Consider the following 18067-nt stretch of genomic DNA (forward strand, 5'->3'; position numbering starts at 1 on the left):
ATTTTTTACTTTGGAAGATCAAAATATTGCCTAACCAAACGTCATCTTAAAAACTACAACTGCATTCGGTGAGCACACATACCTCCGCCAGGCTGAACAGTTTACGTTTTATATCCCCCTGATAGGCCGGATCTGGATCCGGATGTGAACCAAAATCTACTTGGCTTGTTCTCGTCGCCAAACTAACTAATCCACCAAGTTTTGTCATAATCCGTCCACAACCTTTTTTTAAATATCATGCTATATATTGTTTTTGGCTCCACCACTCAATGGTGAAGAATCACTTGGAAAAATTTTAAAAAATTCTCATATCCGGATCTTTACTAAAATCGAATCGATTCGTCCTTTTCACACACCCAACTGTCCACCAAATTTCATCCGAATCGGTCCATAACTTTGTGAGATATCGTGCTATATATCGTTTTTAGCACTATCACTCAATGGTGAAGAATCAATTTGAAAAATTCTCTGATGTGGATCCGATTTGAATCTTCACCAAAATTTAATCGATTCTTCCTTGTCACACACACACACACACAACTTGTCCACCAGGATTTGTTCGAATACGTCCACACCTTTTTGAGATACCGTGCTATATGGTGGTTTTAGCCCTATCTCTAAATGGTGAAGATTCACTTTTTAAAAATTTGTACAATATCCTAATCGGATTTTTTTTTTGGGGATACAAAGTCGAGGCTCGTAAAAGCTACCAACACATAAAACATAAACAGAAACACACATAGAACATGTAATTGAGGGAGTGGGAGACGAGAATGGCGGGTGGGGGGGAGAGAGTGAAGCACAACAGTCGAGGGCATGGACATCGGTAGATCTGTGGCAGGGAGAGGGCTGAGGGGGTACATGGTATAAAACAAATGGACACTACTAGTAATTTCAGGAATAAAGTCGGAGATTGAAAGAGTTGGATTTGGGGGCATATTAATGGGGGTAGAAAATATCAAAGTTTTGCATGGGGGATGGTGGTGAATGGTGGTGAACAGCTGTTTTAAAGACCTGGAGGGAGGAGTGGGATTGAAGAGAGCGAGGGACTTTGTTCCAGAGGCGTGAGAAAAGAGGAAAGAAAGAATGAAGGTGAGCAGAGAGTCTTGATTTTGGCAGTTTCACCAGAAAAGGGGTGCTGGCAGATCTTGTGCATCCTGAAGGAATATTTGTGGGACAGAGCACAGACAGAGCTGGGGGAGCTAGGCCGGAGAGGAGTCGGTAGAAAACAGAAAGACCACCAACCTCCCTGCGGTGAGCGAGTGAAAGGCCCTCAGAATCAGCTTCATTGCAGGAGATACCAATGATTCTGAAAGCTTTGCTTTCTACAGCGTGAAGCCGAGCTAGGTGTGAGGCAGGTGCACCAACCCAGATGGGAGAGCAGTACTCCATCAAGCTGCAGATCAAAGCTTTGGATATGGTGAGGAGCTCAATAGTGCCAAGGAAGGACTTCGCACGATGGAGGATGCCCAGTCGGCGACTGGCTTTGGAGGCCAGCTTGGAGATGTGGTTTCCCAGGAAAGATAATGGCAGATAGTGAGACCCAAAAGCTTGAGTGACAGAACTTCTTTGAGAGGATTGTTGAGAAAGTAGATGGGAGGGTTTTCCAGATGGTCTTTTCAGAGCGACAAAGTGAGAGTGTGAGATTTGTCAGGATTGAAAGACATGTTCCACTTGTTTGACCAGTTTGTGATTTTATCGGCTGCTGCCTGCCGATCTGAGGGATGAGAGATGGAGCCGTAGAGAGTAGAGTCATCAGCAAAGAGATAGAGAGAATTTTCCAGAGAGTCGGAGAGTTCATTAATGAAAAACAGAAAAAGCACAGGGCCCAGAACATTGCTATGAGGAACTCCAGCCTGAACAGGAAGGGGAGATGAGAGAATTCCATTCAGGGCCACACGTTAACTGCGACCGGAGAGGACGTCCGCGAGCCATGCGTGGAGATTTTCATGGATACCGTAAGAGGAGAGTTTGGTGAGCAGGGCGGGGTGCCAGACCGTATCGAAGGCACGTGATATGTCAAGGGAGACAGCTATGATTTCCTGTTTGGTGTTGAGGATCTCCATCCATTGTTGAGACAGCAGAAGCAGCATGTCCAGAGTAGAGTGACCTGGTCTGAATCCAAATTGATGATCAGAGATCAAGCCATTGGAGAAGAGGAAGGATTTGATATTGCAAGCAATGATGGATTCCATGACCTTGCTGATGATTGAGAGCAGGCTGATTTGTCTGTAGTTGCAAAGATCTGTTTTTGCACCTTTTTTGTGTAAAGCGGTAATGTTGGCTGATTTCCAAGCAGATGGCAGATGACCTTGAGCAAAAGAGAGGGTGAAGAGAACAGAGTGAGGGTGAGATAGAGCAGCAGAGCAGGATTTTAGGACCCGTGGGCTGATGCTGTCTGGTCCCGTTGCAGAATCAGAGTCGAGATTTGATAGAAACTTCTTCACCTTCATCCAAAGGACCTTCACCAAAATCCAATCATTTCGTTCTTGTGACATACCCAACCTCTCCACCAAATATCGTCCAAATCTGTCCACAACTTTTTGAGATATTCCATTCACAAACAACCACATACAGAAACAAACAGACAGACAGCCACAAGTTAAGCCTCTGCATCACTTACAAACCCCATCATGATCTTTGTATGGAGGTATCAATGCTTCCTTCCACCTGACCCACCATAATGGAATACTGCAGGTCTCTGCATTCCAGGAGTCCAAGAAACCAATAAAACAGGAATGATAGCTGCACTACCCACTATCACAAACAGCCGCAGCTCACTGTTTTGGGAAGCTTAGAAGGAAACCAAGTGTGAACACTGTGGCCTATCCTACCCCTTTCTTCCTGTTCTTCAAAGCAAGATTGCATTCTTACATCATTACATATTTTTCTTCATTATCTCATTCAAATGGTGGAATAGTTGACTCTCTTTCCCCTCCCATATCCACCTTAATATTATGCATTACCAACTTCACCTACTGTTACCTCCTCACAACCTGCTTTCGCATATTCCCAACTTCTACTTTCACCCCATTCACAATCTCAGTGGTAGGGAGATACCTCTCCTGAGAACAATTATCCAAACTACCTTCAGGTCCCCATTCACTATATCGTGAGGTATGTCTTGTGGAAATTCCATGGAATTGCCACTCGCAAGAAATTGCCTACAATGGGACACACAGTTCAACGTCCATTTGAGGGACGGCACACACATTGATAAATCATCCTGCCTGTGAAACACCAAGATGACAGCTTATAGCTGGGCTGACATTTGGACCCAGGCTAGACAGTTCAGATGTGAGTATGCGTACCTCTAGTCTAGGCCATCCTGCCAGGCCGTTGCTACTATGCTTCGTCATAATCATTTTCGATCTTCTGGCAGATCCTTTGAATATTTGGGAAATGCTTCCAAAGAGAACAGTAACTGGTATCAAGACTGCAGCAATCCTATCTTTCAACTTGTAGCTATATTGAAAAGACTGTACCTTAGAAAGACTCATTGGTTCTTCATCTATACAAGGGCCAAGGCTCATGAAGGAGCTAAATAACAAGCGGCAGTATATTTACAAGCCAGCAAAGCTTTTGGGGTTGGGGAGCTTGGAGGGAAAGGGGTAGACATTCAGAAGATGGAAAGGAGGAATACCAAAAGGATTAACATTAGCCCAAAGTGGAACAGAATGGGAAGGGATGTGAAGGTTTTCCCATTCGTTTTAAATAGTTGCATATTTTATTGATTCCCAAGAAGATAACTCAGGCACAGCAGCCTGAATGTTGGCTGAAAATGTATGTTTGCTGGAAATACCAACTCACACTTCCTTAGACCCTTCGAGTTCAAAATGGACATTCCCATAGATGCCTTTGTCTTTGTCTGTTACCTGAAAATAAAAGAATATGAGTCAGACAGTAAAATCACATGATGTATTCTTCTACAAAATGTAGTCTTTAGATTACTGCAAGGATACAAGGAAATATAAAGAACTTGGACACAGGAGGAGGCCATGTCGCCCACCTGCTTGTGCTTTATTTGTTTTAATGCCTTGTTTTTAATGCTTACTCAGAATGCTGCTTAATAAAAATAAATAATAATAAATTCCCCCCACCCCAGCTTTATGTGGGGTGCACACAGTCCACCATCAACTCCCTTCTAGTGAAACTCCATAAATCCAGGATCAATGCTCACCTCCACTCAGTCGTTCCTACTTTCCCTACCTGTGGAACCAACTTCCACATTCTCTTCAACCTCAATCCTCCCTCCAAGTCTTCCAGACAGCTAAACTCCACCCCCATCTCTCGATTTCGGCCCTGTGTGAACGGCCGGCCACTTTGGTACTGTGTGGTGGTCATTGCAGATTTCTGTAAAGTTCATCATGTCCGCACTTGCGACGTCAAAATGTGTAACAGAATTGCTCTTTGGGGTCACATCTCAAAAGGGCTGAATGGACAATCCGTCTCCTGAGGTACAACCTTCGAGCAGCTCACAGTGTGATAGCGTGTGGGTTTTGGGGAACGTTGTGAAGCCAAGGATATGTTTATTTATTTCAGTGGATAATTTGTTCAGTTATTAAGTAAATATATGGGTGTCCAATCTTCTTTTTTATATTTCTTCTTCTTTTCTTTTTCCATATAATAATCTTTCTTTTCTAAATACTAATGATACACCAGACACAGGATGTCGTCCCATGGTGCAAACCACTGTTCGATTTTCCCGTCTCCGTCGTCCTCGGCGTCCACATCGCTGGGAACACCAACTGGCTTCTCCGGGTCTTCACGCCCTGTTAGTGTGCTGAGCAAGTGTATATTGTCATAGCAAACATTGCTTCTCTGAGGGGAGGGTGTCTGATCTTCTCTTCTCTTTCTATATAATAATACGCTAAGGCTTTTCTGTCATGGTATTTTACCATGGGCTTCTGCTAGTTTGTAATGAAACCAGTGGGTTTCACTGATGATGCACTTCAGTGCATCCTCCATGTAGACATAATAAATATAAGATTTATATATTTGATGTTGTGGATTGTAAGAGAGCTTTATATTCAAGAGCACTAGGTTACAATGGTATGCAAGTCAAAAGACAAACTAAGTATGTTGCATATTCATAATTAACTTAATCAAACAATGGCAAAAAGATTGCAAGTCATGTGACCAAAATTGCCATACAATGAAATATGCAATATTTAAGGTGTGCTATAATTACGATGATTACTTAGTAATGAACAAATTGCTAATTATGACAATTACTTACTAATTAGCACATTTAAAACATGAATACTTAAGCACATCATAGATCAGAAACATAGACATAGGAGTCACTTGCAATTGCTTCCTTTCTAATGCATAAGGTCCAGTCTCCTTCGACTGTTTTAAAGGCCCATTGTGCTTCCATTCTGAAAACATCTAAATAACAAAAAGATATCAATCCTTAATAAATAGAATGAGCACTATATTTAAAAGTTTACAGCTATAGTAATGTTTAATGTAAATACGGCAAAAGTTGTAAAAGAAGAGGCAGAAGACACACTTGTTACCGTTGCCTAGTAACAGGTTCCAGTGTCAGATCCCTTGTTTTGGGTCATGTGACCCGCAATGAGCAGACTGAGGCTGCACCAGAAACCTTTATTAGTGGGTACAGTATTTTCGTTTACAGAAAGTTGCAGACTGTTTTGTGGTTTTTCAAGAGATACTGGCTTAGACTTTCATTAGTATGCAAAATGTCAGCTTTCTTTGCCACCTGGAAAGTCTTAAACATTTATCAGTGAGTCAGTGGTTAGAAAGAGCTTTATATATCAGATAACGGAAACATGGCCTTCCAACCCGTTAAATGTAACATGACATTTAGCGTCAAGTGCGCATCCACATAATTTCGCCTCCAATTCTGGATGGCGTCCGTGGGCCACACTCATCTATTTTAAAGATATAATTTTAAAGGTCACAAGTAAAGGACAGTGGAGCTATCAACTATGGGCCATTATTATGGGCTCATCAGGATGACAAGCCACACAATCATTTACTTAAGACCATGCAAACCTCATCGGTTAAATAGTGTATTACACCCCCCCTAGCTTGATGGAGCGGCAAGGCACAGCAAGGAGAGGATCCTGCAGAGAGGACTACACTGTCCAGCCACAAGATTGTGCAAGAGCACAGGAAGAATATTTGAGGGCCAAGCCAAACAAAGAGAGCACCATCATGTGGAGCTGCGGGTAAATTGGATATGTAAAACCACGGCACAGGGGGTTAAAGATAAAAGAGAAAATGTATTTTAAAAAATGTTAAGTCAGTGTAGAGATACTTTCCCTTCGCACAATTTTGATGTCTACAGCCACTGCAGAGAACTGGAGTAGGATAATTGAGTTTTGTGAGGACTTCTTGAGTCACAGGTTGATAGGGTAGGGGAAGGCACGCACATATTGTGCTATTCCACCAGCCACAGCTTCAGAGTTGCTACAACAAGCCGATGATCGTTATTGAGGAACTGAGCATAACGGTATACCCTGCAGTTCCAGAGCAACCCCCAGTGGCCATCAATTAAAATATGATCAATCTCGTTTGCCACACTACCAGCATTGGAATACCAAGTCCAGCGATGTGGCGATGGGCACTGCAACCATCAACCAGTTATTCTAAGTCCACAAAATCTCGTGAAATCAACCTCTTTTCCTCCTACCTTGTTCCCTCAATCTATCCGCTCTCTGCCATTTATCTTCACCCATCCACAACAAGTGTTCAGCATATCTCAGCCGGAATTTCAACAATCTCCCCATCAAGCTCCCCCCCTCCTCCATGCATGATACCCACATGGATCCTCCTCCACACCTCTGCCTATGACTTACCGTCACCTGTCACTGTTCCCTTCAGATACTCAAATCTATTTCCGTGTCTGATCTCCTTCCCCTCTAACCTGATATTCATATATTTTCTCTGCTGCCCATCCCAGGTCACCTCAGTCATCTCCATGCTCATGTTCAGCCCAGTTTTCTCAATCATATGACAACAGAAAAAGGTGATCATTCTCTCTTAGAGTGAGGACATTCCAGGCACCCACCAAAAGGGTGGGATAACCCTCAGGATAGCCAATTGGAGACCACTGTCAGGTCGACAACACCTCAGCACCACCTGACACACACACACACCACAACCTGACACAGCAGGGTTCACCTGTGGATCTCCCCTCCCACCACCCCCACCCCCACACTTCCCCCCCATCATCAGAAACTGGGGGTCCCAAAAGCTTTGCCCCAGTCCCCTCATCGAGTGAGCTGCACAACAAAGGGCAACTGCATAGGATGTACTCCCAACACAGTGAATTATTCTGGGTTTCATTCACGTTAGTATACAGTGTCTTCAGAAAGTATTCACACCCCTTACCTTTTTCACATTTTACGTTTCAGCCTGAATTTTAAATGGCTTCAATTGAGATGTTTTGTCACTAATCTACACATAATACCACACAATGTCAAAGTGGAATTCTTTTTTACGGCGTAGCCCATAGGGTATAGCCGTCTAGAACAGTGTTTGTCCATCCGTATGCATGTATGTATTGTTGTGGATATGAGAATGTTTTTTTTTTGTTGTTGTTGTTGTGTAAATTGTTGTAAAATATCGCCCTCCTTACTCCAGTGTTGTATAAAGGTCAAAGGGCGTTCCCGTAGTTAATTCCATAAAGCATACACGAAGGACACCATATATCCCTGTTCAGTAGTTATATCCTTATTATGTGTATTAGGCTAAGGATTTGTCTTCCATTAATTTGACACTCCATTGCACTGCATTAAATAAAGTAGATCCCTCCGACATGGCATCTTTCAAGTGCCAGGTTTAGCCACTTTGCTGCATTTCATCTGCCGTCCACTTTGCTGCAATTGCCAACTGCATTTTGGGCGGTTTTCTTCATTGCCATTGCTGCCTGGGGCTAGCTGGGGCTGGGGCTAGCGCGAATCGCCCCCAAAACCACCATTGGCCACGAGGCAAGGTCGGGGAAGAAGGGCGTGTCTCCACCTCGTCATAGAGGGGAGGAGTGAACCAGCCCTTGCCGACCAACCCAGAACGAGGGGTTGGCTTTAGAGGGCGGAGAGAGAACGTTTGGGGGAGGTTCGCAAAAGGGTCAAGGGTGGGGCTTATATAACCCGAGGCAGAGGCCCCCAGAGAGAGTCGAGGAGGGAGGAGATCAGAACACCGAAAAGCCTGGAAGTTGTTGTTGGACTAAGCAAGAGAGGAAGTTGTTGGACTGGGTTGGACTAAGAAAGAGAGAGGAGAGAACCCGTCACGCCAGACCCCCCACCAGCGCGTCGGCTCCACCAAGCAGCTCCGACCCGTGATTCCGCGCACACGACAGGATCGGTGGCATCGGCGGCCGTCGAGGTCCAGCCCGACGTCCCGTGCGGGATCAAGCTCCAGCCAGCTCCTTGCCTTCTCCCCCTCCAGCCACCCACCTCCTTCCAGCCGATCCACTCTGCAATTCCCCGTGTGAGTCCGTCTTTGTTTGTTCTGTCCAGGGAATAAGTTAAGCCTGTTAGATAAGCTAGTATTTTCACTGTGTCTCTGATTTCTTCTGTAAATTGTTTTATTATCCTTCCTTCTCCTTGGTTTCTTTGATTGTGTAAATAGTAGGAATAAATTTAGTAGCATTTCAAACCTTTTTGTCTTCTTCTTCTTCTTCTTCACATCCGTGTCGCCTTTGTCTTTTCCCTATTGAATATCTGTGGCGCGATTTTGGCCAACGTCCAGGAATCGGGTTAGTCGGGGTAACTGTTAGGGCCGCGGCGCCATCCGCTCGGCAAATCAACATCTTATCCGCGGTCCGTAACAATTGGTGCCAGGAGCGAGAACGGACCTGAAGCGCTTAGTGAGCTCAAATTACGAGTGGGCCGAAATTCGTTTTATAAAAACTTAAATTTGAAAATTGCGCCATGGCTAGTCAAGGCGATCGGATGCAGGTGGGTGAGCTAGAAGAGGGGTTAGGGGTAACCCAGGATCAGAGGGAAGAAATGGAGGAGAGAAATAAGGAGGTGGTTGAGGAGGTATCAGGTGCACAAAATGGCGCTCTCGCGCACGTGGTATCAGACGCAAAAAGTGGCAGCTCGCACGAGCGCGGGGTAGCCGCGCCCGCTGCGCAAATAGGGGGAATTGATGTGCGGGACCTCATGGCGCAGATTAATGCAGCCATACTAATGGCGAATATGGGGCTAGAAGCCAAAATGGGAGAAATGGGGGGCAAAATGGGAGAAATGGGGGGCAAAATGGGAGAAATGGGGGGCCAAATGGGAGCAATGAGGGACGAAGCGAGGGGTACCAGGGCCCAAATTGGGAAGATAGACAGCAAATTGGAGGGGTTAGACAATAATTTTAAGGGGTTAGACAATAATTTTAAGGGGTTGGACAATAAATTTGAGGGGTTAGACAACGGGATAAAAGAGGTGAAAAATGGGTTAACGGGCGTGGAAAATAGAATGGCTGCCCAGGGGAATCAGATAGAGGGGGTGAAAAATGGGTTAGAGGGGTTAGAAAACAAGATGGAAAACAAATTGCGGGAAATAGGGGAGCAATCGGCCCGGGAAATTAAACAAATGGGAGAGCAGATAGAGGAGGTGAAAATCGGGGTAGAAACCAAATTGGATGCCCAAAGGGATGAATTAGGACAGATGAGGGCGGCATCCACAATAGAGATGGAGGAGATGAAGGAGGAAATACGCCGAGGTGTAAGCGAGGAGGTCTCGGGGGTACGCGAGGAGGTAAAGCGAGGTGAGAAGCGTATGGAGAAAAAGGTGAGGAATAATACGGCTAGGTTACAAGGGGGCATAGAGGACCTGACGCAGGAGGTGGAACAGCTGACGGTGGGACAGATGGAGTTAGTGGAGCAGGTACAAAGGAACACTGCGGTACTAGGAGGGTTAAAAGCGACACAAAAAGACATTAAGAACGAATTAATAGCGACACAGAAGGAATGTCAGATGGTACGTGAGGGACTGACAACGAGGTTGGACGAGGTGACAGAAGTAATGGAGACAAAGGACCAGGAGGTGAGGACGCACATAGAAACGGTCAAGGTGGCCTTAGAGGACGAAATTGAGGAGACGCACCGGGAAATAAAAGAGGTGAAGCAAAAGTTAGAGGAAGTGGAAGAGGGGGTGAGTGAAATTAAGAAGAGACGGAGGGAAACTAAGAGGGAGATAAAGGAGGAGGTGATGGAATATGTACAAGGTCGGTGCTCAAATCGTGATGGTGTGCTCGCTAACCAAATAAAGAGTTTGCAGGTGGCGAAGGAGGTGCGGAGACGAGGTGCCAAGGTGAGTGGCGACATATTCGGAAATGTATATGATGTGAGGGAAGCTTCAGTCGGCTTGGGGGTTGATTTGGATCCGGGTGTTCGTGAGAGGAAGACGGGGAGCACTAAGTTAGCAGGGCAACAGGTAGTTCATTTGATGCCGTGTGTATGGTTATAAGGTGTGATTCACAGGTGTGCAACTGAACAGGTGTATGGAATAAATGGTAGTGTGGAATATATGGAGTATTGGGATGGAAGGTCGTGGAGTGAGTATGGTGGAAACTGTGGAGTGGAGTGGATGGTGCGAAGGTGTGGATGGGGGAAAGTAGGATGGACCCCATCACGAATACCCGGCGAGGGTAGTGTAAGTGTTAGGTAGAGGGTACAGGTAAATTGTGGATGGATATTGGCATCTGTGGTGCGTGGTGGAAGAATGGTATTTGGATGGGTGCATTAGTGTTGTGGGAATGGCTGGGCGTGTAGCCTGTTAGTGCGTGTAGTCGGATGAGCACTCCACCACTGTGAGGATGTCGGCCAGGTGAGGCCGCAGGTGGGCTCTGGGAGCCGGTAGAGTTGTTGTGGATGGGGCCCGAGGACCCGGAGGACGGACCCGGGTAGCCCAGTGCCAGAGGGCACCAAGGGGTGACAGAGCCAGGAGGGGCCTTCCCCAATTAGATAGGTTAGGGTGAGGAGCTAGGTAAGCTCGGGTGGCAACTACAGTGGTGGAGGTGTGCAGGTGGGTAGACCTGCTGGGAGAGCTGCACGACCCAGCCCGGAAATTGTGCAAGGGCACAGGGAGATGAATCGGGGGAGTGAGACCCCAAATTGAGAAGCACCACAGTTTGGTCAATGGGAATTGGTTTTTAGAACCCATCGTGTAAGTTGGCCAATGGATTGGCAGGGAAAGACCCCGGGTAGTGTAAAGTGTGTTAATGTCATTTAGAGGATGGTTAGGATGAAAATCTCCTTGCACCATCTACATCCACTCACCTGAGGTGACGTAACTCCACACCATGCCATGTTTTATTATTTTTATTGTGCAGATGTTTGGAATGTGAGACGCATCATGACGTGGGTGTGACATTGTGCTTTGTTGTTCCATCTCTCCCTCCTTATGAGGATTGATGATGAATTGGGTGATGGCAAATTTTGGTTAGAGGGATTGTGGTAACGAATTTGGTGTAGGGGAAATATGGGGAGACGTGACAGTAGCGACGAATTTGTAAAGGTTTAGATTTTGTAAATATGGGGTAAGGGCAAGGGTAGAGTAGGTGACAGGGGGGGGTGACGTACGGTAGGGACGAGCTTTCTTACTTCGCTCTCCGTACGCACTTCGCCTTGCATTGCCTGTATTGATGTGTACCCTTGTGACCTTACCCCTCGCTCATCTGTCTTTCCCCCCTTTGTCTCCCACATGAGGACCTGTGCGCCACTGGGCGCCGAGGCGAGCGTGCGTGAGTCCGCCATTGTGCGCCCGAAACTCCCGGAACCAGCTGTCTGCATCGATGCACCACCTTATGGACCACATGTCTGTGGCTGAGCACCGCTTATGGACCCCATGGGTTGGGGCATGGCCCCTCTGCTGGAACCGGCCATGAAGGCCCTAAATCTTGCTGGCGGACCTTGATCACAGGGAACCGATGCCCCACAGGTGAACCACACTAGTCGGCCCTGTGGGCCATAAATAAAATAAAAATGGACACGTTTTGTGCAAGTTTTATTGCAAATAGGCCGCCAGCAAAGAAGATGACAACAACAGGAAAATAACATGGCCAGCAGAGGGAGCCGAAGAGGAAGACCAGCACCAGGGTTTGTTGTTTTTATTTTTATTCATGAACAGTGATGACTGTGCACCAATTGGTGCTTGAGGGTGCTTTGGTGCGTTTTGGGTGCTTCCTGGTGCATCGATGCAGGGCAGACTGTCTCCCCCCCCCCAAAAGAACGATCACAAGTCCTGGGTTACGTTTTGTAAATAAAGCCGAGTCATTGTAAATAATGCACCCCCACCGTAAATGTATAGTTTGAAGACCATTCCGCAATTCGGTTAGCTGTGGGCGTGAATCTGTTTGGCAGGGTGCAATGAAGCAGCGGGACATATTTATTTATGTTTTAAAACTGTCGCACTCAGGGTCAGGTTAAATGTAGAGGGAACTACACCTACGTGCCACACTAAAAGTTAAGGTAAGAGGCCCGGGACGTGCCTAAGAGGAGGAGGGTACAGTGTTGTGGATATGAGAATGGTTTTTTTTTGTTGTTGTTGTTGTGTAAATTGTTGTAAAATATCGCCCTCCTTACTCCAGTGTTGTATAAAGGTCAAAGGGCGTTCCCGTAGTTAATTCCATAAAGCATACACGAAGGACACCATATATCCCTGTTCAGTAGTTATATCCTTATTATGTGTATTAGGCTAAGGATTTGTCTTCCATTAATTTGACACTCCATTGCACTGCATTAAATAAAGTAGATCCCTCCGACATGGCATCTTCCAAGTGCCAGGTTTAGCCACTTTGCTGCATTTCATCTGCCGTCCACTTTGCTGCAATTGCCAAATGCATTTTGGGCGGTTTTCTTCATTGCCATTGCTGCCCTTTGGCTGGGGCTAGCACGAATCGCCCCCAAAACCACCATTGGCCACGAGGCAAGGTCGGGGAAGAAGGGCGTGTCTCCACCTCGTCATAGAGGGGAGGAGTGAACCAGCCCTTGCCGACCAACCCAGAACGAGGGGTTGGCTTTAGAGGGCGGAGAGAGAACGTTTGAGGGAGGTTCGCAAAAGGGTCAAGGGTGGGGCTTATATAACCCGAGGCAGAGGCCCCCAGAGAGAGTCGAGGAGGGAGGAGATCAGAACACCGAAAAGCCTGGAAGTTGTTGTTGGACTAAGCAAGAGAGGAAGTTGTTGGACTGGGTTGGACTAAGAAAGAGAGAGGAGAGAACCCGTCACGCCAGACCCCCCACAAGCGCGTCGGCTCCACCAAGCAGCTCCGACCCGTGATTCCGCGCACACGACAGGATCGGTGGCATCGGCGGCCGTCGAGGTCCAGCCCGACGTCCCATGCGGGATCAAGCTCCAGCCAGCTCCGTGCCTTCCTCCCCCTCCAGCCACCCACCTCCTTCCAGCCGATCCACTCTGCAATTCCCCGTGTGAGTCCGTCTTTGTTTGTTCTGTCCAAGGAATAAGTTAAGCCTGTTAGATAAGCTAGTATTTTCACTGTGTCTCTGATTTCTTCTGTAAATTGTTTTATTATCCTTCCTTCTCCTTGGTTTCTTTGATTGTGTAAATAGTAGGAATAAATTTAAGAGCATTTCAAACCTTTTTGTCCTCTTCTTCTTCTTCACATCCGTGTCGCCTTTGTCTTTTCCCTATTGAATATCTGTGGCGCGATTTTGGCCAACGTCCAGGAATCGGGTTAGTCGGGGTAACTGTTAGGGCCGCGGTGCCATCCGCTCGGCAAATCAACATCTTATCCGCGGTCCGTAACAGTATGTATATCAATCAGAGATGAGGATCTGGTCACATGACAGGGTGATGTGATTACATCTGAAGTCATTATGGCGGTACGGCGGCTGACTCCGCACCTCACCATTTTGATTACAATTTCGTTCAGGCCGAACATATCGTCGAACCTGTCATATATCACAATTGCCATGCTCTCTCTACCTTTACATTTTTCATTCAGTGCGAAACACAAACAAACCGATTGTTAAAATGACCATCAAATATCGAAAGCACAGGTATTACGGGTCTTCCAACAACACAGTACTTATAGGCCTTAGGCTTCATGCCTTCATGGCTCACCTTCAGGCCGCTTCAGACAAATTAGCCCAGGTATCTTAATACAGTAGTATTGTTTTTGTTATAATAATAATAAAAAACATGTTTATTTAGTATATCAATAATAGCATTAATACTAATAATATAGTAAATATAATCGTAATACTGCAATCCCTTTGTCATTATTGGAAAGTTTCTAGATTGAAGCGGTGTATGGTTGGTTCATTGTTGACGTGAAACATAAAATAAACTAATTCCGGGATTAGCCGGTATCGTGTGTGTGTATCATGGTGAAAATGGTCCTTAAGTTTTGCAGGTTTGTTTTTAGTTTATTTTCATTCATATTTAAATTTAGCAAACGAGGAAGTTCCAATGCTTCAATATGGATTCATAATGACTGTCCAGACACCTTGAGCTCCTTGTATCGCACGGTTCGGTGCTGGGGTTCTGCCTATGAGGCCTACGTGGTTCTGCAGTGACCGATCCTCTGATGGTCTCGTCTCAGCGGTGGCGAGGTGCACCCTTCCTCCCATGCCAGCATGGAATCCATGCCCCTGTTCGTGGATGTGGCGGTTTTTGTGATGTTCGGGTTCATGACCTTTCGGGCCGCTCTTGCAGTGGCCGGGAGGTTTCTGGCGGTAGGTTTCATCGGCGGCGTTTTGAGCAAGGATCGTGATGGAAGAATGCCTGAAAACTTGCAAATCGTGAGTGGTGCCATATTCTTGGCTCTGCATTTTGCGTTCGTGCCCATGCTGTCTTTGGGCTGCTGGCTGGATAGGTACTACCCTGGATTTGACGGATTCGACTCCTGGCTGCACACCTGGCTCTGTGTTGCGCACCTGGCTCTGTGTTGCGCACCTGGCTCCCCGTTGCGCACCTGGCTCCCCGTTGCGCACCTGGCTCCCCGTTGCGCACCTGGCTCCCCGTTGCGCACCTGGCTCCCCGTTGCGCACATGGCTCCCCGTTGCGCACATGGCTCCCCGTTGCGCACATGGCTCCCCGTTGCGCACATGGCTCCCCGTTGCGCACATGGCTCCCCGTTGCGCACATGGCTCCCCGTTGCGCACATGGCTCCCCGTTGCGCACATGGCTCCCCGTTGCGCACATGGCTCCCCGTTGCGCACATGGCTGCCCGTTGCGCACATGGCTGCCCGGTGCGCACATGGCTCCCCGTTGCGCACATGGCTCGCCGTTGCGCACATGGCTCCCCGTTGCGCACATGGCTCCCCGTTGCGCACATGGCTCCCCGTTGCGCACATGGCTCCCCGTTGCGCACATGGCTCCCCGTTGCGCACATGGCTCCCCGTTGCGCACATGGCTCCCCGTTGCGCACATGGCTCCCCGTTGCGCACATGGCTCCCCGTTGCGCACATGGCTCCCCGTTGCGCACATGGCTCCCCGTTGCGCACATGGCTCCCCGTTGCGCACATGGCCCCGTTGCCCACCTGGCTCCCCGTTGCCCACCTGTCTCTCCGTTGCGCACCTGGCTCTCGGTTGCGCACCTGGCTCTCGGTTGCGCACCTGGCTCTCGGTTGCGCACCTGGCTCTCGGTTGCGCACCTGGCTCTCCGTTGCGCACCTGGCTCTCCGTTGCGCACCTGGCTCTCCGTTGCGCACCTGGCTCTCCGTTGCGCACCTGGCTCTCCGTTGCGCACCTGGCTCTGCGTTGCGCACCTGGCCCTGCGTTGCGCACCTGGCCCTGCGTTGCGCACCTGGCCCTGCGTTGCGCACCTGGCCCTGTGTTGCATGCTTCTCCTTGGTTTTATCGGTGACGTTTTGGATCTGCCTTGGCATCACAGAAGGGCACTCCCTTCCTGCCATGGCTGCCCTCCCTCTGCTCATGGCTCATGACTTGATCTGCTCGTCATCGGGCCCACCACCGTGCTCGTTCCTGCGCCCCTCTGCCCATTGCTTAGTCTGCGTGTGGACCTTGGTGTTCTCTGCTGCGTGTGCATGGGACATCTCCGTGTTTTTCTGCACAAGCGCTGTGGATATCGCCGGAGTTGTAGGATGGAGGTCGAGGAGACGGTCAATGTCGCAGCCTCCTTGGCTTCTTCGGTCTGGATAAACTTCATGGGGAGGCTTCTTGGTACTGCTTTATTTTATTTTTTTCTCTCACTGCACTTCATGGTGCCTTTGTTGTGCACCACTCTGGGTCTACTCTACCACAATTGATTGTTTTGATCTACTTCATTATTTTGATATTTTAATTTGCCATACTTTATATTGCCTTTCATATTTTTCTTCTGGCCTTTTTGTGTTGAAATAACTTGATATTGGTTTATGCATTTTATAACTTGCACATATCTTATTGTAACTTATTATTGTAATCAAAATGCAGTATTTGTAAATTGACTGTAATTCAGCCTTTGGCTGCAAAAGTCTTTTTGGAATAAACCGATTATTATTATATTAATATTGTTACGGATATCGGTTTCGGCACTCCTCTTACCGAGGGGGGTTTAATCCCCTCGTCTATCACACTGGCCCGAAACCTAGAAGGTATCGCGCTCCTTTGCGGGGTTGAGATTGACCAGGGTGACTGGTCAATGGAGTCGCAGATACCTTCGCCAACCTCGCCGCAAAGCAGGGCGCTACTTCTGCCCGAGCCACGGACAAGATGGAATTTTGCCGAGCGGTTTAGCAATCCGCAGCTCGAGCCGTTAACAAAGGGACTAAACCCGATTTAAAGCAGTTGGCCAAATCGTGCCACAGGTACTCAATGGGGAAAAGACTAAGACGATCGGACAAGAGGAAGCAAAGAATACGAAGGGTATAGGAAGAACAAATATGATTTATTACTATCTACAAGAGGAAACGAAAGAAGGGAATATACAACGAGAGGAAATAAAAGGACATAGGGCAGCCTTAAACAGTCTTATATTACCATCCGCCCCACAGAACAAACAGACTTACACGAATAGGGAATGGCAGGAAGGAATGGCTGGGAGGGGGAGAAGGTCCAAGCAGATGGCAGGGCAGGAAGGTCCGGGCAGATGCACAGCGTCGAGGTCCGCTCCAGTCCACGCTCCGGTCCACGCTCCGGGCTTGAGGCGAAACCCGGCGGCAGCTGCACATATGGTTTCACTCGGTCGGACAATGCGTATATACTGTGGTATTGTCGTCGTCAACAGACCCACTCTCCTGCCTCACGATTCGTCGTGTTCTCATCTGGTACCTTGTACTTCGGACCTTCGCACTCATCTCTTGATGCACTCATCTCTTGACGCACTCATCTGCTGAAGCAGTCCCTCGCAGCCGCTTTTATAGGGCGCTCTTGTGTCCAGCCGCCGGCTCCTATGACACGCCTACCGGTCGGCTCACCTCGGCCCTGGTTGGCCGGCGGGGGCTCGCTGGCTCCACCTCTGATGGTGAGTTGACGTGCCACACCTTGTTCTTGTGTCCCGCCCCCTTTTTCCTCGGCCTGAGACCGCATGTTCAATGGCGGCTTGGGGCCATCAAACAAACCAAGACAAGGGGCAGCGAACGCTGCCCTACCGCTACTGCACTTTGAAGAGCGGGAGATGATTGGGGAAATTGAAGGGGCCTATCTTATTTGATTAATGCAATGTAGATTCAACTATTGGGAACAGATCCTTAACTAAAACACATAATAATGAGATAACTACAGAGAGGTCCTATGGTGTTCTACGTGTTGTACATGGACTAAATAGGGTGCGATCTTTAATATTAGCCAATTAATGGGGATATTTACAGGGGATCATTCATAAGGGAACATTTACTAAAATTTACAGAAGTGAAGGTTTCTAAAAACCACTAGAAGTACCCGGCGTTGCTGGGTGGGGGAAGGGGAGGGGGGGAGGGAGGGGAAGGGAGGAGGGGGGGAGGAGTGAGGGGGAGGGGAGGGGGAGCGGAGGGGGGTAAGGGGGAGGGAGGGGGAGGGGGAAGGGTGGAGGGGGAGAGGGAGGGGGAGGAGGGAAGGGGAGGGGAGGGATATAGATGGTTACTGGCAATTCATCACATCCACAAATGACGTAATCCACACAATTTATGTACTTTACATAACGCTAATAGGAATAC

General features: G+C 47.8%; 1 protein-coding gene across 2 annotated transcripts in view; it reads right to left on the bottom strand.

Annotated features, from left to right (window-relative positions):
- Positions 1 to 18067, bottom strand: part of LOC137437246 (cadherin-related family member 2) — a 158688-nt gene that overhangs the window by 93552 nt on the left and 47069 nt on the right. For both annotated transcript variants that reach the window (XM_078766757.1, XM_078766756.1), the window contains exon 15: positions 3811 to 3875. In XM_078766757.1, coding sequence (XP_078622883.1) covers positions 3811 to 3875 — 65 coding nt within the window. The remainder of the gene's footprint in view (positions 1 to 3810; positions 3876 to 18067) is intronic.

This window comes from Myxine glutinosa, chromosome 12 (genome assembly GCF_964187855.1).
Source record: "Myxine glutinosa chromosome 12, kmMyxGlut1.1, whole genome shotgun sequence".
NCBI classification, from domain to species: domain Eukaryota; kingdom Metazoa; phylum Chordata; class Myxini; order Myxiniformes; family Myxinidae; genus Myxine; species Myxine glutinosa.